At 39.7% G+C, this 19,193-nt stretch overlaps 1 protein-coding gene across 8 annotated transcripts in view; it reads left to right on the top strand.

Moving 5' to 3' along the window:
* The window catches only part of VPS8 (VPS8 subunit of CORVET complex), a 261,243-nt gene that overhangs the window by 129,152 nt on the left and 112,898 nt on the right, over positions 1-19,193 (top strand). For all 8 annotated transcript variants that reach the window (XM_080656453.1, XM_080656454.1, XM_080656450.1 and 5 more), the window contains 4 exons: positions 4,869-4,911; positions 6,552-6,624; positions 6,912-7,031; positions 16,453-16,524. In XM_080656453.1, coding sequence (XP_080512579.1) covers positions 4,869-4,911; positions 6,552-6,624; positions 6,912-7,031; positions 16,453-16,524 — 308 coding nt within the window. The remainder of the gene's footprint in view (positions 1-4,868; positions 4,912-6,551; positions 6,625-6,911; positions 7,032-16,452; positions 16,525-19,193) is intronic.

The raw sequence follows: 19,193 nt of genomic DNA, 5'->3' as shown, positions 1-19,193 counted from the left end.
AGGGTGAAATTTTAACAGGGGGTAAAGGGAAAGAATAGGGAAAATCTAAAGCAGGAAAAGGGTAAGAGAAACAGGACAACAAAATGGGAAAAGTTAGGAAGAGAGTGATGGGATAAAAGTAAAGTTAAGATAGAGTAAAATGATGCTAAAGGGAAGATGATAATAGAATGTAGAACACTAGGTGAGAGAAACCAAGATGGCGGCATAGGTAAGCACCTAAACTGCTGCCTCGCACAACAATTTCAAAACTACAACTAAAAGACAGAACGGACACCATCCAGAACCACAGGAAAGCTGGCTGAGTGAAAATTCTACAACTAGAAGGAAAGAGAAAAGCTCACAGAGAATTGGAGGTACAGCAAAGGGTCTTTGTGTGCGCAGAGAGGAAGGGTGGCTGAGAGCCTGGCTGACTTTCTCTGGCGGAAGGGGGAAGGAAGCCTCTGACCGCACTGAACCCCAGTTCTGACTGCACTGAACCCCAGTCCCGGGTGAAACCCCGTGGACCCAGGCTCATACAGGGGGAGTCTGGTCTGTCAGGTAGAGAGAAAGACACCCGGAGACTCGGAGACCCGGGGGAGACCCGGGGAAGCCCCGGCGGGCAGGGGTCTGGAGGCGCGCGCACCAGTGTGCACAAAAGCTGTAGAGGTTGCCACAGGCTTTCCCTAGCAGAAGGGAATTAGAAGCTCCTGACTGCATTGAACCCCAGTTCTGACTGCACTGAACCCCAGTTCCAGGCGAGCCCCTGGGGACCCACGCTCTTATGGCGGAATCTGGACTCTTGGGCGGAGACTCGGGAGCCGGGGAAGGCAGAGGTCTGCAGGCGCGCAAATGCCAGTGTGCACAAAGGCTGCGGAGGTTGCCACAGGCTTTCTCTAGTGGAAGGGAGTCAGAAGCTCCTGACTGCACTGAGCCCCAGTTCTGACTGCACTGAACCCCAGTTCCAGGCGAGCCCCTGGGGACCCACGCTCTTGTGGGGGGAATCTGGACTCTCGGGCGGAGACTCAGGAGCCGGGGAAGTCAGAGGTCTGAAGGTGCATGCGCCTGCGCAAGGGCAAGGCTGACGGGAAGCCAAGACTGTCTGCTCCGCCCTGAGACTCCACCCCATCCAAGCTGAGCACAGAGGCTGTTGCAATTTGGCAAGTCTAATCCTATAAGGCTGTCTCCAGCACCGAACTTCTCCCAGCGTAGACACAGCTGATCCTTACAGCCAACTGGCCTGGAGGTCAATTCCTCCCAGTGATACCAACAACAATTTAGACTTAACTACAACAAGGCTGTACACACAGTCCACAAAGGGGTGCACCAAGAGTGTCCACCTCAGGTTAACTGGGGAGGCCGACCCACTGGGCCATATAGGAAACCTAGCACACAAATCTACCCTGCCAACTCAGGGAAGCAGTGAAAATGCGGCATCAAAGAAACAGATCACAAACGAAAGAAATGGAGGAAAACAAACGACTGGATATAGAATTCAAAACCACGGTTATAAGGCTTTTCAAGAATATCCTAGAAAAGGCCGATAAATATAACGAGACCCTCGAAGATATGAAAAAGGACCAACTAAGAAATTAAACATACACTGACTGAAATAAAAAATATTATACAGAGACCCAACAACAGACTAGAGGAACACAAGAATCAAGTCAAAGAATTGAAATACAAAGAAGCAAAAAACACTCAACTGAAAAAGCAAAAAGCAAAAAAAAAATCCAAAAAGTTGAAGATAGTGTAAGAAGACTCTGGGACAACTTCAAGCGTACCAACATCAGAATTATGGGGGTGCCAGAAGAAGAGAGAGAGCAAGATACTGAAAACCTATTGGAAGAAATAATGACCGAAAACTTCCCCCACCTGGTGAAAGAAATAGACTTACAAGTCCAGGTAGCGCACAGAACCCCAAACAAAAGGAATCCAAAGAGGACCACACCAAGACACATCATAATTAAAATGCCAAGAGCAAAAGACAAAGAGAGAATATTAAAAGCAGCAAGAGAGAAACAGTTAATTACCTACAAGGGAGCACCCATACGATTGTCAGCTGATTTCTCAACAGAAACTATGCAGGCCAGACGGCAGTGGCAAGAAATTTTCAAAGTAATGAATAGCAAGAACCTACAACCAAGATTACTCTACCCAGCAAAGCTATCATTCAGAATTGAAGGGCAGATAAAGAGCTTCACAGATAAGAAAAAGCTAAAGGAGTTCATCACCACCAAACCTGGATTACATGAAATGCTGAAGGGTATTCTTTAAGAAGAGGAGGAAGAAGAAAAAAGTAAAGATAAAAATTATGAACAACAAATACATATCTATCAACAAGTGAACCTAAAAATCAAGTGAATTAAAAACCTGAGGAACAGAATAATCTGGTGAATATAATAGAATCAGGGGCATAGAAAGGGAGTCGACTGATAATTCTCAGGGGGCAAGGGGGGGGGGCGTTCAGGAAGAGACTGGACAAAAATCATACACCTATGGATGAGGACAGTGGGGGGAGGTAAGGGCAGAAGTTGGGGTGGGAACCGGGTGAAGGGGAGCTATGGGGGGAAAAAGGAGAAACAATTGTAATAATCTGAATAAAGATTTATTTAAAAAAAAGAAGAATGTAGAACACTAATCCCAAAGTAAAATAAAATGATACTTTTTTTAAAAAAAAGGTAAAATAGTAGTAGTAATAATACTGATTGAACATAAAAATGTAATAATTAAAAAGGTAAAATCAATTGAGGAAAAAAAAATTAGTTTCTGAAGTAAAAGATGAAAAAAAAAATGTGCAGTAGTGAAGGTCATTTACTTCCTCTACTATTCTGTTTGGCATGCCTGTTTCCTAGTCAGGACAGTATCGTAGTTCCCTACATTCCACTGCTCCTCAGTGTTGTAAGCCAGTCCTGATTTTTAAGCAGGCAGTGTGTCTTAATTTCTTGTATTCCTTTATTTGTGTTTACACAAGAGTCAATTTGTGATTCAACTCCTGGGTGGCAGTGTTTGTGGATAGACCTCTGGGTCTATAGGTCCTCTCTAGCTAGTGCTTAGATCCTGCTTTCCCTGTGGCACTCAATACCAGTTTGGTGGAGTGGGTTGCCCCAGAGTTGGTTCTCTGATGGTTATTCCCCGCTCTGATCCCCCAATTCCAAAAAAACAACTTTCCCCTGGAGTTTCTTAGGGTGTCCCCAATTGGGTGATCCTATGTATTGGGCTTAGTAAAGGAAAAAGAAAAAGAACAAAACAAACAAACAAACAAACAAAAAAAGAGACAGCATAAGTGTGCGAACTCCAGGGCTGCACGCAAGTCTGTGCAGTCTTTTTTCCCCCCTTGGGTCTAAGCAGCCAGCACACTTTTAAAATTTTTAGGCTGTCCTAAAAATAAAGTTTATTAATTTAAGGTAAATTAAATTTGAATTGAAGCAGGATACAATAATTCATTTAATTTTGAGCAATTCAAGTTTATTTGCAGTTAACATAGATTTAGAGTATTTATAAGGGATTACTGAGTAAATAAGAGATATGCACTTGCACTCTGTCCAATATTCATATATCAAAAATAGAAACTTCAGCTCGTCATTTATTACCAACCACAAATTCCTATAATCTGCACACCACAAGAGTTACTGATCACTTCACTCACTGTTAGTGCTCCTATTCTATTCTGTTGCCCATGACTTCTTGGAGTAAAACTAGGTCTAATTATATTTCCACTGTCTTTTAACCAAGAAATCCTATCTAATAAAGAGGTAATGTGCAAATTGACCGTCACTCCAACACACAAGGTGGCCACCCCCATGTGGTCAAAGATGGGGCCCCCTGTGGACACAAGATCACCACCACAAGATGGCCTGCATGGGAGGGTAGTTGGGGGGACCAAGCCTGCAGGGGAGGGCAGTTGTGGGGGACTAGGCCTGCAGGGGAGGGAAGTTACGGGTGACCAGACTGGCAGGGGAGGGCAGTTAGGGGTGACCGGGCCAGCAGGGGAGGTCAGTTGGGGGCAACCAGGCCTGTAGAGGAGGGCAGTTGGGGGCAACCAGGCCTGCAGGAGAGGGCAGTTAGGGGTGACCGGGCTGGCAGAGGGCAGTTGGGGGCAACCGGGCCAGCAGGGGAGGGCATTTGGGGACAATCTGGTGAGCAGGGGAGGAGTGAGGCGTCGATCAGGCTGACAGGAGAGTGGTTAGGGGGTGATCAGGCTGGCAGGCAGGCGAGCGGTTGGGTGCCAGCAGTCCTGGATTGTGAGAGGGATGTCCGACTGCTGGTTTAGGCCCGATCCCGGATCGGGCCTAAATCATCAGTCGGACATCCCTTGAGGGGTCCCAGATTGGAGAGGGTGCAGGCTGGGCTGAGGGACACACCACCCACCCCCCGTGCACGAATTTCATGCACCGGGCCTCTAGTAGGTTTATATTACCAGATGACAGAATACAAAGGGTCCTGAGGATCATTTAGTCAGTTTCTCAAACATTTGTGAGCAGTGGCCTTCTCAGTCCTAGAGCACCATAGGTGGTAAGAGTCCCATTACAGAAGAGAAGATGTTAAGATGTCTTAATATTAATTGGTCATGACCTATAATTCAACTCATTGCCTGCTGTACACCGTCCCCTGGTCCAAAGCTATTGGTTAAGCCAATAATACATAGATCTCTACCCTCAGACCCATATCTTCTATATGCACCCTTGAATGACTCATTGATTTTGTGTCTGTGAAAAGGTTCTAATGGGAATTCTAAAAATAATAAAGTGGTCTTATCTCAGTTTTCTGTTAAGTGGAGATATACCTACTTTACCTTAAATGTTAGGTTTTATTTTTTTGTTTCCACATAATGATTGTATTGCTGAAAAGGTTTTGAGAGAGAATTGCTGACGATAATTTTTCTATTTTAGATGAACAGGTTGTTATGGGCAACAAGCTTCTTGTATATATTAGGTAAGAGATTTTTTATTTGTTTATCTGTTATGATCCTATAATTTCCCCCTATATTCTTAAAGGTACTGTCATCTCTTATCTATGTAGTGCTTTTCATTTTTCATTGCTCTTTCATGTATAGCACTGCTTCTCAACCATGATTGAGTTTGTCCCCTCATGCACTCTGCCCCCACCGCAAGTCATTTGGCAATGTCTGGAGACATTTTTGTTTGTTACAACTGGGACTGGGGGAGAGATGCTACTGGCATCTATTGGGTAGAAACCAGGGAAGCTCCTAAATATCCTACAATGTATAGGGTAGTCCCCACAACAAAAAATTATCTCTCTCAAAATATTAATAGGGTTGAGGTTGAGAAACCATGATGTAGAGTACTTTACTTTTACTACCTACACCTTTCTGGGATATGTACTAGTATTGTCTATATGTCAGGGCAAGAGATTTAAATCATGAAAAAGTTAGTGACAGAGGTAAAACTGCTGCTGGAACAGAGTTCTTTGCAATAGACTATGTAGGCTCAGAACTGTGTCCTGACAGAATTTTTAGGTGGATAACTTGCAGGCAGGCAGGGAGGTGGCAGAACCTGCCAGAGCATCACTGTAGCTCCTATCCAGTGTCAGAGTTAAATTTGAAACCTTTTTCATACTTTATTTATTTTTTAAAAAATATATTTTATTGATTTTTTTACAGAGAGGAAGGGAGAGGGATAGAGAGCCAGAAACATTGATGAGAGAGAAACATCAATCAGCTGCCTCCTGCACACCCCCCCACCAGGGATGTGCTCACAACCAAGGTACATGCCCTTGACCGGAATTGAACCCGGGACCCCTGAGTCCGCAGGCCGATGCTCTATCCACTTAGCCAAACCGGCCAGGGCACCTTTTTCATACTTTAAACCTCTTAGAATATGCTGGAATCCAGCTGTCTCTAATGTAACACTCAAAGCTGATGACTAGTTTAAAGAGGTTTAAAATTCACACACCTCCCTCAAAACCCCACACATACAAAAAAAAAAAAAAAAAAAAAAAAAAAATCCAGAAAAAAATGAGGGCATATTCAAAGACATTTTGTATTTCAGCCTACAAGCCAAGTCATTAGCCATAGGGAAGGTCTGATTTGGAGGTAAAACTGTACACTTAATTTCTCATGAGATTCTAACTCTCCCTGAAGGCTTGTCTAATTGTAGACATTTTCCAGACATGTCTTAGCCTAGCTCATTCCCCATCTTTAATCACCATTCTGAGAGCCACTGGTTTAAACGCCTCTGAGAAAATCAGGTTTCTGACAGGGAGATCATAGTTTAATGGCACCATTAGGTTTTTTTGTGGCTGCTCAGTATGTGACTTTTAGACAGTCTCTTTTCCTACTCACCTCTTTAGTGAAGCTTGGGTTTTCTTAGGAAAATAAGAAGAAATATGTTTTAGTCACAGATGTGTTATTTCACCACCATCCCTGTCACCCACATTTTCTGAACTGGCTGTCATCTTGATCTGGATTTGAACTAGACCTGGGTTTGAACTGGACCTAACTGACAAAAGCTGAGCCTACTTAAAATCAAACTAGTATCTTGGGTTTGAGAAACAATGTTACCTGACGTTAGCGCATTACAATCACCACATCTGTTCTCGTTCCTTTCTTCTAGCTGTTGTCTAGCAGGTCGTGCCTATCCCCTTGGTGACATCCCTGAAGATCTTGTTCCTTTGGTTAAAAACCAGGTTGGTGCTATTTTCACAGCATTTTTACCATCTACGCCTCTTGCTAAGGTGCTAAAGACAATTGTATTGAGTGTTACACCTGGGGCAGGAGCAATCTATTAGCTGTAGTAGGAGAGAGCCTACTCACCATTACTGAAACCAGTAATTATAGCTATAGAAGTTATAACATAGTGGCACTTTAGAGTAAATTCAACCTGCCTTCATTTTATCCCAATGGGAATCAATGCTTCAGCAAGATACTTTGCAAGGTGAGAAAATAATTAACTTTTTTTCCCCCAACTTGGCAGGTTTTTGAATTTCTAATTCGCCTGCATTCAGCAGAAGCTTCCCCTCAGGAAGAAATCTATCCCTATGTTCGGACTTTGCTACATTTTGACACAAGAGAATTTCTAAATGTATTGGCACTGGTAAGGTATTATAATTTTAAGGTGTTTTAAAAGCCAGGTGATAACATTTTTAAAAATAGAAAGAAAGACAGATAATAATCCTTATGCAGGTACTATTTTTATGCCCTGGCAGTAAGTCAAGGTTTCAGATGTTAAATTTTGTTATGTCATCCAGTATTTCTAATTCTTTATCTCCCTTCCTTTCTTCTCCTTCTTCTTTCCTTCCTTTCCTCCTCCTCTTCCACCTTCTCTCTCTCCCATTTTTAACACATTCTTATCAAAAAGTTGAAAAAAGCAGGGTTAAATGTGGTACATTTTTTATTTCATAAGTTATATTAGTTGCATACTAAACATGGAAGAAGGCTCTAAAGGACATGCGGTGGTGATGATAGTTGAAATAGAACACGTATATTTTCCTGAAAAAAAATATCCTTATACATGTTTAATTAAACATGGGTTTGGGTGAGCCAGGTTTCTGTGAAAATGCCCCCAGTGGAGTCTATATATATATAAAAGCCTAAGCGACCAGCCGATTGGCTGACCGGCAACGGGCAGCTATGATGCACAATAACCATCAAGGGGGCCGACACTCCAACTGATAGCTATGACGCACACTGACCACCAGGGGGCAGATGCTCAACACAGGAGCTGCTGAGCTGCGTTGACTTGGCAGCTGAGGTTCTCGGGTGATGCACCGGGAACCAGAGAGGAGGGAGCCCAATTCCAGGGTGCGTCACCCAAGAACCACCCTCTCGCAATCCAGGACCCCTCAGGGGACGTCAGAGAGCTGGTTTCAGCCTGATTCCCACAGGCCAGGCCGAGGGACCCCAGTAATTATATAAAATATATATCTTCCCAAAAAATAGTATTATAAGTTGTTTTTTAAAAGCCTTTGATAACACAAACAGTGCTTATATTATAATATTTAGTGAAGCATCAGGCTTGCAAATGTATAAAACCTAAATATTGCATGTGTACAATATTTGAAGAAAGATAGGGAGGAAGACACAAATATTGTATATGTACAATATTTGGAAATATAATACATCTAAATATTTTTTTAATTTAAATTCTTTATTGTTTAAAGTATTACGTAAGTCTCCTTTTTCCCCCATTGACCTTTCCCCGGCTGCCCCCATCCCCCATGATGTGCCCTCATCCCCCCACCCCCAATCATGTTGTGTCCATTGGTTATGCTCATATGCATGCATACAAGTCCTTTGGTTGATCTCTTACCCCCTTACCCCCGACATTCCCTCATAGGTTGGACAGTCTGCTTGAAGCTTCTATGTCTCTGGTTCTATTTTTGTTCATCAGTTTATTATATTCCACAAATGAGTGAGATCATGTGATATTTATCTTTCTCTGACTGGCTTATTTAGCTTAGCATAATGCTCTCCAGTTCCATCCATGCTGTTGCAAATGGTAAGAATTCTTTTTTTACAGCAGGGTAGTCTTCCATTGTAACACATCTAAATCTTAATAGTAATTACCTCTGTGAGATGGGGCAAATTTCTCTAATGAATATAAAGAATTTTTATAAGTTGAATAATATAATAAACTTAAATACAAAAAATAAGTGCCCAAGAGAAGATCAACATTCCAATTATATCATACTTTGAATTAGTTTAATTCGAAAATCTGACTTCAGAAGTAGTAACTTTAATTGCACAGAAAGAGAAAGAAGGGAAAAGAAACTTAGAACTGGAAGGCAGACCTGTTGGTTTAGGAGACCTTAGACATCTAGAAAACATAGGGGAACTTGGTGTTTGGCATGTAGGAAAAAAACCAAAACAAACAGAAGAGTGGGGTAGGGGCTTTGGGAAGAGCAGTAGAGAACAGCAAAGAATTTTACCCCATTTTTATTTTTTAAGGATTGTGGTAGCACTGAAGGTCATTTGGAATTATGCTGATGTCTGAATTATGATATTAGGACTGGTAGTAAGGCTGTAATACAATCCCATTTGCTTGACAAATATTTGAGTGCCTAGTGTATCACATTTCCTATACTAACTAGGGGTACACCCTTGACTGACAGGATATAAACCATGCCCTTGTGGAGGAAGGGGATCCAGACTTGTATATAAGTAATTATAGCACAGTGTAATACATGCCACTGGAGAAGATGCTGTGGAAACACTTAGGAGGGAAATCTAATGGAGGTTTAGGGAGTTTCTTGAATAAAATAATGTTCATGTTGAGTCTCAAAGGATGACTAGAAGCTAGTCTGATTAAGGTTAGGGGAAATATTCTAGGCAGAAGGATAGAATATATGAAAAGGCCTGGAAACAAGAGAGAACAATATGTTTCAAAGAAGTGGAAAAAAAATCAGTATGACTGCATCTTTAAGTGTAAGGAAGCCTTCAGAGAGAGACAAATCCAGAGAGGTGGATAGAGACAGTATTGTAATCCATGGTAAGAAGTTTGGACTTTGTACAGAGCAGTAGATAGCCACTAAAGCCTTTTAGGTAGAGGAATATCATGATCTGTAGTTTAGAGAAATTCCCTTTGTCCATTGTATGAAAAATGGGCTGAAATAAGATAAGATTGGAGGCAAGAAGATCTGTTAGAAAGTTTTTATAGTAATCTAGATAGAAGATAATGGTGAGTTGAATTCAGGCAGTGACAGTGAGGACACTAAGACATGAAAGAATTTGGAAGATATTTTAGAAGGCAAATTGACCTAAAATTTAGGGCTTTTTATACTCTTGGATGTGAAAGGTAAGGTAAATGGGGAATCATCAAAGATTCCAAGGTTTCTTACTGGGTGAAGTGAATGTGTAGTGATTTATTTGTTGATCCAATAGGGAGTCAGAAGGGAAACAGGTTTCTCAGGAGATGGGATGGGAGGAAATTTAGATAATTAGTTCTCTTTTGAACGTAATGAATTTGAAGTGCCTAAAAGACAAGTGGAGGTTTCCTTCCATGCATACATCCAGTGTTGGCTGCATCCCCAAGCACTAAAGCTGGAGAAATCGATAAGGATTAGGGTACTAAGTCCTGTTATGTCTACCATAATTAATTAATCATATGACCTTTCTAATTCAGTAAATATAACTTAATACAAAGAACATTTTCAGAGATACACAAAAGAATTTAGGTGACAGATTTTTAAACCACATTTTTTCAGTGATTTTTTTTAGGAATTCTTTTTCAAATAAAGTTTTTAAATTTAGCTTTCTTGAGGTATTTATACTAATAAAAGGATAATACGCTAATTAAACAGGGTCTACTGGACATCTTCCGGTCATCCTGTCCTCCTTCCAGACAAAGCCATGGTGGCAGGGGCCAAGGCAGAGGCAGTTAGGGGTGATCTGGCCGGCAGGGGAGGCAGGTCCTTGGGTTTGTTTTCAGTTTTAGGCTAATATGAATAAAACTATGAACATTTACATATAGGCCTTTGTGTGGACATATCTTCTTATTTCTTGTAAGTAAATATCAAAGGATGGAATTACTGGGTCATTTGTTAAGTGTGTTATTTTACTTCATAAGAAACCGACAGTTTCTTGAATCAGTTGTACCATTTTACATTCCTACCAGCAGTATATGAGAGTATCAGTACTCTCATTGACTCACCAACACTTGGTATGGCCTATCTTCAATGTCTTTTGAATAGATGAAGTTTTACATTTTTATCAAGTCTAATATATCAGTTTTGTTTTATAATCATGCTTTTGGAGTTATGTCAAAGAAATATTTGCCTAACTCAAGGTTGCAAAGATTTTCTTTTATGTTTTCTTCTAGAAGTTTTATGATTTTAGGTTTTATGTTTAGATCTGTGATCCATTTTGAAGAAATTTTTGCATGTGATGCAAGGTTTAGATACAAGTTTTGGGTTTGTTTGTTGTTGGTTTTTTTTTGCATATGGATATAGAACTCTTAGGGCACTATTTGATGAAAAGACTATTCTTTCTCTACTGAATTGTCTTTGTACTTTATCAAAGATCTGTCATGTGTGTATGTGTGGGGTCTACTTCTGAACTCGAATCTATGCCATTGGTCTATTTGTCTCTCTTTATTCCAATACCACACTGTCTTATTTACTGTAGCTTTATAATGAGTATGGAAATCATGTTGTGTTAGCGCTCTAATGTTTTTGTTCTTTTTCAAAATTGCTTTTTCTTTTGCTTTTCATTATGAATTTTTAGAATTATCTTGTTAATTTCTTTCAAAAGCCTGCTGGGATTTTGATTAGAATTGTGTTCAATGTTTAGTCAATTTGAGGAGAATTGACATCGTAGCAATATTGAGTTTCCTGACCCATGAAGAGATATATTGTTCCATTTATTTAGGTCTTTAATTTTTTTTTTAATATATTTTATTGATATTTCACAGAGAGGAAGGGAGAGGGACAGAGAGCCAGAAACACTGATGGGAGAGAAACATCGATCAGCTGCCTCCCGCACACCTCCCACTGGGGATGTGCCCGCAACCAAGGCACATGCCGTTGACCGGAATCGAACACGGGACCCTTCAGTCCTCAGGCCGACGCTCTATCCACTGAGCCAAACCGGCCTCGGCAGGTCTTTAATTTTTGTTAGCAATATTTTGTAGTTTTCAAAGCGACAAGGACTCAATGTAATGATTTCTCTATTATTATATAATTTAAAATTTTTGATAAATTAAAAATTGCCTTCCTCTGATATAGCTTTGTACACTGCTGTCAAGATAACTGACATCAACCTGATTTTTCTTAACTTTCCCAGTGGCTTAAGTCTGTTTTTAGAGAACCAGAATACCTTTTTTCACATATTTAAAAACTAATAGTTTTACTCTAATATATCATTTAGACTTGACTGTTCTGGTTCAGTTTTATCATACAGGGTTGGGCAAAAATAGGTTTGTAGTTGTGGATATGCTAAACTGTTTATCTTGTATTATTATTTATTAATTTTATTATTATTAACCTACTTTTGCACACCCCTATTTATATACTGTGGGCCCTTTTAATATGTGAATTTGAGTCTTTTTATTTCATGAATGTTTTTCTTGAATTATAGATAAAATACTTTTTCTGCTTGATGGTTTTTCATTTTATCTTCAGAAACTAGTTATTTGTATACTAGAGGCCCGGTGCACGAAATTTGTGCACTGGAGGGGGTGTCCCTCAGCCCGGCCTGCGCCCTCTCACAGTCCAGGACCCCTCGGGGGATGTCTGCTCTCTGGCTTAGGCCCGCTTCCCGTGGGGATTGGGCCTAAGCTGACAGTCGGACATCCCTCTCACAGTCTGGGACCCCTTGCTCCTTACCACTTGGCTTACTGCTCCTTAGGGCTGCTGTGGAGGCGGGAGAGGCTCCCGCCACCGCCGCTGCGCTCACCAGCCATGAGCCTGGCTTCTGGCTGAGCAGCGCTCCCCCTGTGAGAGCGCACTGACCACCAGGGGGCAGCTCCTGTGTTGAGCGTCTGCCCCCCGGTGATCAGTGCCCATCATAGTGACCAGTCGTTCTGGTCGTTCTGCCTTAATGGTCACTTAGGCTTTTATTATATAGGTTGTATATTCTTTCTTTTATATTTATCAGCTTTTCTCTGATTTCTTTTATTTCCTTCTTTGTTTAAATTTCATTTTCTTGTTTCTTTTCTATTTATCTTCTCTACTTACTGTGCTTTTGGTCATATCTCTTCTCTCTTAGGTAGCTTGTAATTGTCTTCATTTCTGAGATGAATTTGACCTTTATTTCAGTTATTTTTCTGATTTTCATTAGCTTCTATTTCATATCTTCCTACTCTTTGTTCATTTCTTTTTTGAATTCTTAAATTTCCAATTTGTGATGTTCTTTCAGATCTGCAATTGTATTACTAAACATATTTAATATTTGTTGGGATATTATAGTTTACTTCTATTTTATGGCTACTTTTTATTTTGTTTTATTCTAGAGTGCCTTCAGTTGCTGCTTTTATTCTCATTTTTTGTGTTGGGTTTTTCTGGACTGGCAATAATAGATGACCTTGTTGGAAGGTGGGGGAAAATTACCAACTGGTTTTCCTAGTTCACGTGCCTTCTTCATTTGCTACAATTAAGTATAATTTATTAAATAGTGTTTTTTGAGGGTGGTCTATCATCTTCTCAATATTGACATTATTTTGTTTTAGTAGGTACTTTACCTTAAGCCACTTCCTTCTTTACCATAAGCCTCCAAGGAATATCTCCCCCTTGCAAGGTACCTCCCTCTGCCCCAAAAGCAGTGTCTTACTATGACCTCTGATCCACACTTGCCAGTAGTCCCCTTCCTTTGATCTTCCTATTAGCTGTGGTCTGACCTACCAGGTCTCTGACCTGATGTCAGGATTTCCTCACCCAGGGTGGGTTCTCTTTGCTATTATAGCTGTTCTGCTACCACTGAAACCTTGTCACACTCTCCTTTCTTCTATCCAATTTTATCCTGACTTCTTTTTGGTGTTAGGGCTTTGGAGCCAACTTTGCTAATTTGGGATGTTTATTTTCCCGAGTTAATTTTATGTAATACTTTGTGGTATTTGTTGCACTTTTAGTTTTCCCATTTGCCTACATTGTTGGTGATTAATTGTTTTGTTTTGTTTTTAATCATCATGGAAGGGCTCTTGCTGGGGGGTGTCTGAAGATATTAGGAAAAGGGTCCACAAACTTCAGTATGTAGATCAAATTCAGCTTCATTTGGCCTCTGGTCTGTGTGAGCTAAGAATTCTTTACATTTTTAAGGGTTATAAAAACAGAAGAAGATCAGATACAATTTTTCTGAGATCTTCAATTTATCTCACTTTAAAAGTGACCAAAACATGTCTTTCTGGAATTACCTTTCAATAAAAGTTTGTAGCCGAAACCGGTTTGGTTCAGTGGATGGAGCGTTGGCCTGCGGACTGGGGGGTCCCGGGTTCGATTCCGGTCAGGGGCATGTACCTTGGTTGCGGGCACATCCTCAGTGGGAGGTGTGCAGGAGGCAGCTGATCGATGTTTCTCTCTCATCGATGTTTCTAGCTCTCTATCCCTCTCCCTTCCTCTCTGTGAAATATCAATAAAATATATTAAAAAAAAAAAGTTTGTAAATTTAAAAATAAATAAATAAAAACAGAAGAAGAATATGTCATAGTGATTGCATGTAGCCCACAAAGCCTATATAGTATTTTCTTTCCGGCCTTTACAGAGAATGTTCGTTTGTCCCTTCATTAGGATTTAGCCACTTGTTGTTAACTTATAAAAACCCTATAATAATTTTTAAGGGACTACAGAAAGAATTTTTTAAATATATTTTATTGATTTTTTACAGAGAGGAAGGAAGAGGGATAGAGAGTCAGAAACATCGATGAGAGAGAAACATCGATCAGCTGCCTTCTGCACACCCCTTACTGGGGATGTGCCCGCAACCAAGGTACATGCCCTTGACCGGAATTGAACCTGGGACCTTTCAGTTCGCAGGCCGATGCTCTATCCACTGAGCCAAACCGGTTAGGGCCAGAAAGAAGTTTTTATGACCAAATGTACAGATGACTTTGGACTCGAGTTTTAGGTCTACCTGTGCGCTTCATAAACTCCAGTAGGACATTTTTGTATATTAGTCTTCCAACAAGTATTGTATAGTTAGAAGCATCTTTGTGGAATGATAATGTTTGAACAGTGATATACCATTTTGGTGGCATCTGTTAACTACAATCAAAATATGTCATTATGCCCTGGTCCATGTGGCTCAGTAGGCTGAATGTTGTCTCTTGCACCAAAAGGTCGCTGGTTCAATTCCCGGTCAGGGCACATGCCCAGGTAGCAGGTTCAGTCCCTGGCTGGGGTGCGTACATGAGGCAACCCATAGATGTTTCTCTCTCACATCATTGTTTCTCTTTCTTCCTCTCCCTCTTTCTCTTTTCCTCCCTCTCCCCCCCTCCCAAATTAATAAAAATGTATATTAAAAATTTTTTAAATGTCATTATGTATATCACCACTTAATTATGTTTACAGAAGTAAACTTTCAATATCTGCTTCAAAGCAGTGGATACATTCTGCCAAAAGGAAAATAGATAATGAAATTATTTTTTTTATTTGCTTTACTGATGTACTTTTATAATATGTATATTCTCCATGATTTTGTATTTTAGTTGCCTAGTACTTGTATTAGCGGATAGTAACTTAACGTTTGTAACTGCACTGTGGCAGGCTCTGTGTGCGAGTGTGTGCATGTTTGTTATTCTTATAAACCTGAAGATAGAACTGAGAGACTTTCTAGTCCATCTTTTTGTCTTTAGGTAGGATCATATTTAACCCACTTAAACATCATAGTATTTTTGGTTCAATCTTTCCAGGATAAGAGTTTCTACAATCTCCTTGATAACTTGATAGTTTTAGCATTTCTCAACTAAGTGACAGCAAAGTGGTCTAGCTAAGTTAAAATATTTTTTAAAAAGATTGTATTTTTCTGTGTAATTAACTAGACAAATCAGCAGTAATTTGTTTAAAGTGCTTACTGTGTGGTCAGATAGGAGGAAGGAAGGAAAGGCATGCTAATAAGAGACCTGCATGAACAAAGGCCCATTTGAAGAACAGCAAGTATTCTGGTTTGAATGTTAACTATGATGTAATCATGAAAGTTCATGGCTGTGAACTTTTTTAAAAAATCTATTGGCACAATATGGAGTCTATTTTCTTATTTCAGGAAAATAAGCAATAAATTATTGCTATGTGATTTTACACATTTCAAGAGCCAAATGTGCTAAGTGAAAACCATAGGGAAGATCTTCAAGTCTTTCATCATTCTTATTATTCAATAAATAATTTTATTTAACCTTTTTTATATGAATACAATTTCAATTCCTTTATATATGCATCCTCTAGGTATCAAATATTTTTCAGAATTAGGTACTGTCATTTACTTTGATACATGTTCTATTTAAAATACATTTGACTCTACGTGAACAGGGCCATAAAAAGTGCTATATTTGGCAGTGTTTTGAAAATAGGATACCTATTCCTTGTACATAGGCTTGAGTGTTTTAACATTGCATTTTTTGCCATAATAATTTTTATAGATATCTATCATTTTTCTTATTTGTCATGACAGTTATTTTTCATGGCAATTGGTAAACTGTATTTCCAAATAGCATAAGCAGAATGATGGCTGAGCATATAACATGTATTTCATCTTTCTTAAACCCTTGTTCATAAGTTGCCTCTTGCCATTAGTGTTCTTTCTTTTTCATTGCCTTTAAACTTTGCCTTTCTTTCTCAAATCACTTTTTGGTTGTATGATGATCACTATATTTTTATACTTTTTTGTCTATTTTAAAGTCTCAGAATACCATGCTATATTAAATGCTATATCTTTTTATTTAACTAAAAAAAACTTTACTATTAAAGGTATATAAGCAAAAAGTTGATGAGGAATGGTTATCTTATTTGGAAATTTTCCTGACTATTAATAATATCCTGTTGCCTTCTAAAATTTGCAAGTAATAATTCTTTTTAAAAATGTCTCCCTTTTAGACTTTTGAAGATTTTAAAAATGACAAGCAAGCTGTAGAATATCAACAGCGTATTGTGGATATATTGTTGAAAGTAAGTATTCAAAGAATACATGCCTTTGTATTGATGTTTTTATTAAGAAAATTGAATTGTTTTATAGCAAGTTCTAGAATAATCTTGTTTAAGGAAGCAATATGCTGCAATCATTTTAAAATTTTATTATGATGTCCTTGTCTTCAAAAACTGAACAAAATACTAATCATTCAAAATATTTAATGTATCTCAGCTTTAGACTGTATACTAGGATACCAGGTACTACTCTAGAAAAATGCATATTGTGATAATTGCTATGTTAGCAATTATATGCAGTCATAGAGACTGACTTCAGAATGCGTTGAAAAAGTAAATAATGTGAAGAATCTCGCTCTGTTTCATTCCAACATCACTGTGTGGCTAAGATAGTGCCATAGTTTTACCATGGTACTGAGATGACAGGTAACACTTAAGAATGCATTATTTGAGGCACACAGAGATGGTCATCCCATCTAAATCTATGTAGATTAAGTCCAAAGCCATTTTGAGATTAATGCTGTTGCTAATAAATGAATCTGTACAGCTTTAACCAGGCCAGTTTCTTCGTGTAGTTGAAAGCCGCCTAGAATTTGTGTCCTGTTCATTTGGCTGTGAAGTGAAAATTTATTCCTCATAGTGACTTGTAGATTTATTTTGTACAAGAGAACACTATGGAAATATTCTCTAGTTGTGCATAACATTAATTAATGCATTACATTTCTAATAGTCCTTTATAATTTCCAAAGCACATTTATATATGTTATGTCATTTGAGCTGTTTATTGATCTTGTAAGATAGGCAGTAATGAATATGAAATTAGGATTGCTAAATTCCCAAATTTTGATCCAGGTGGCTAGTATGGAGAATCTTTACCTGGATTTCCAAAATACCTCCCTAAATGGTCTCTATAACGAATTTTGTCTTCCTCTGGTTTGTGATCTTGCCTTTCCTCTACCTAATATTCTTCTATGACTCCCCATTGGATCAGTTGTAATTAAGTTCTGCTATGAGAGAAAATTCAAATAACAGTTTAATTTTGAAGCAAATTTATTTTTATATATAAATCTAGAGGTAGACAACCTGATCTATTAGATTAGCTTTATAAACTTATCAGGGATGCAGATTGCCTCTTTGTTACTGCTGTTATTTTTAGTATATGGTTTCTAGCTTTTGGTCCAAAATGACTGTTCAAGCTCCAGCCATCACCTCTGCATTCTAGTTAGCCTGAATACAGAAGGGGATGAAGAAGATAGTGTTCCCTCTCTTTAAGAAAATGTCTCAGAAGTTGTGTACTACAATTCTGCTTATATCATATTGATCAGAACTTAGATATATGACTCTGTACTCTGTATTGTGGGTGACTATGTGTTTAGCTAAAAGTAAGGAGTTCTGTTTCTCAGTTAGAAGGAGAGAATAGATGTTGGAGCACAAGTACTAGTTTCTGCCTTACCTATCTAAACTGTTTAATATTGCATCCAAGATCCTTCTTTGTTTTTTGGTCCCTGCCTACTACACTATAACTCTCCCCTCTCCTAGTGCCCTCCCCCACTGTATTATGAACTTCTCAACCATATTAAATTATTGGAATTCACTGAACTTTATGTGTCATCTTTATGGCTTATGTTCTTGCATGAGTTTTCTATTATCCCATCTTGCCTTTTCCTTCTTTTTCTCTCTGCCTGGCAAATTCCTAACAATTTTCCAATGTGTAACTCGTGTATCATCCATGAGAAACTCTTAGAATGCTCTCCCACACTTCCAGTTTGATTAGTTGGCCCTTCTCTGTGCTCATAAAACATTTTATGCTACACTTGGAGCACTGTATTGTAATTATTTACATGTATATTTTTCTATCTGGATTTGAGCTTCTTGTAGTTAGACCTTAAGGATTTGTTTTTGTAACTTATTTTAATTTAATTATAGTTGACATACAATATTGTTTTAGTTTCAGGTGTACAACATAGTGATTCAATATTTTTTACATTACAGAATGATCACCACAATAAATCTAGTTATGTCTGTCACAAAGCTACAGTATTATTGACTATACTAGAGGCCCGGTGCACAAAATTCGTGCACGGAGGTGTGTGTGTCCCTCAGCCCAGCCTGCACCCTCTCCAATCTGGGACCCCTCGAGGGATGTCCGACTGCCCGTTTAGGCCTGATCCCACTGGGCCTCACAATCCAGGACTGCTGGCTCCCACCTGCTCGCCTGCATACCTTCCTGATTGCTCCTAACCGCTTCTGCCTGCCAGCCTGATCACCCCCTAACCACTCCCCTGCCAGCCTGATTGATGCCTAACTGCTCCCCTGCCAGCCTGGTCACCCCTAACTGCCCTCCCCTGCAGGCCTGGTCCCTCCCAACTGCCCTCCCCTGCTGGCCTGATCGCCTACAACTGCCCTCCCTTTAAGGCTTGGTCCCTCCCAACTGCCCTCCCTTGCTGGCCAGCTTGTGGTGGCCATCTTGTGTCCACATGGGGGCAGGATCTTTGACCACATGGGGGCAGCCATCTTGTGTGTTGGAGTGATGGTCAATCTGCATATTACTCTTTTATTAGCTAGGATAGAGGCCTGGTGCATGGGTGGGGGCCAGCTGGTTTGCCCTGAAGGGTGTCTCGGATCAGGGTGGGGGTTCCCTTGGGGCGTGGGGTGGCCTGGGCAAGGGGCCTGTGGTGGTTTGCAGGCAGGCC

Source organism: Plecotus auritus (assembly GCF_963455305.1).
Source record: "Plecotus auritus genome assembly, chromosome: 2".
Taxonomy (NCBI): domain Eukaryota; kingdom Metazoa; phylum Chordata; class Mammalia; order Chiroptera; family Vespertilionidae; genus Plecotus; species Plecotus auritus.
This window is presented reverse-complemented; position numbering and strand designations above follow the sequence as displayed.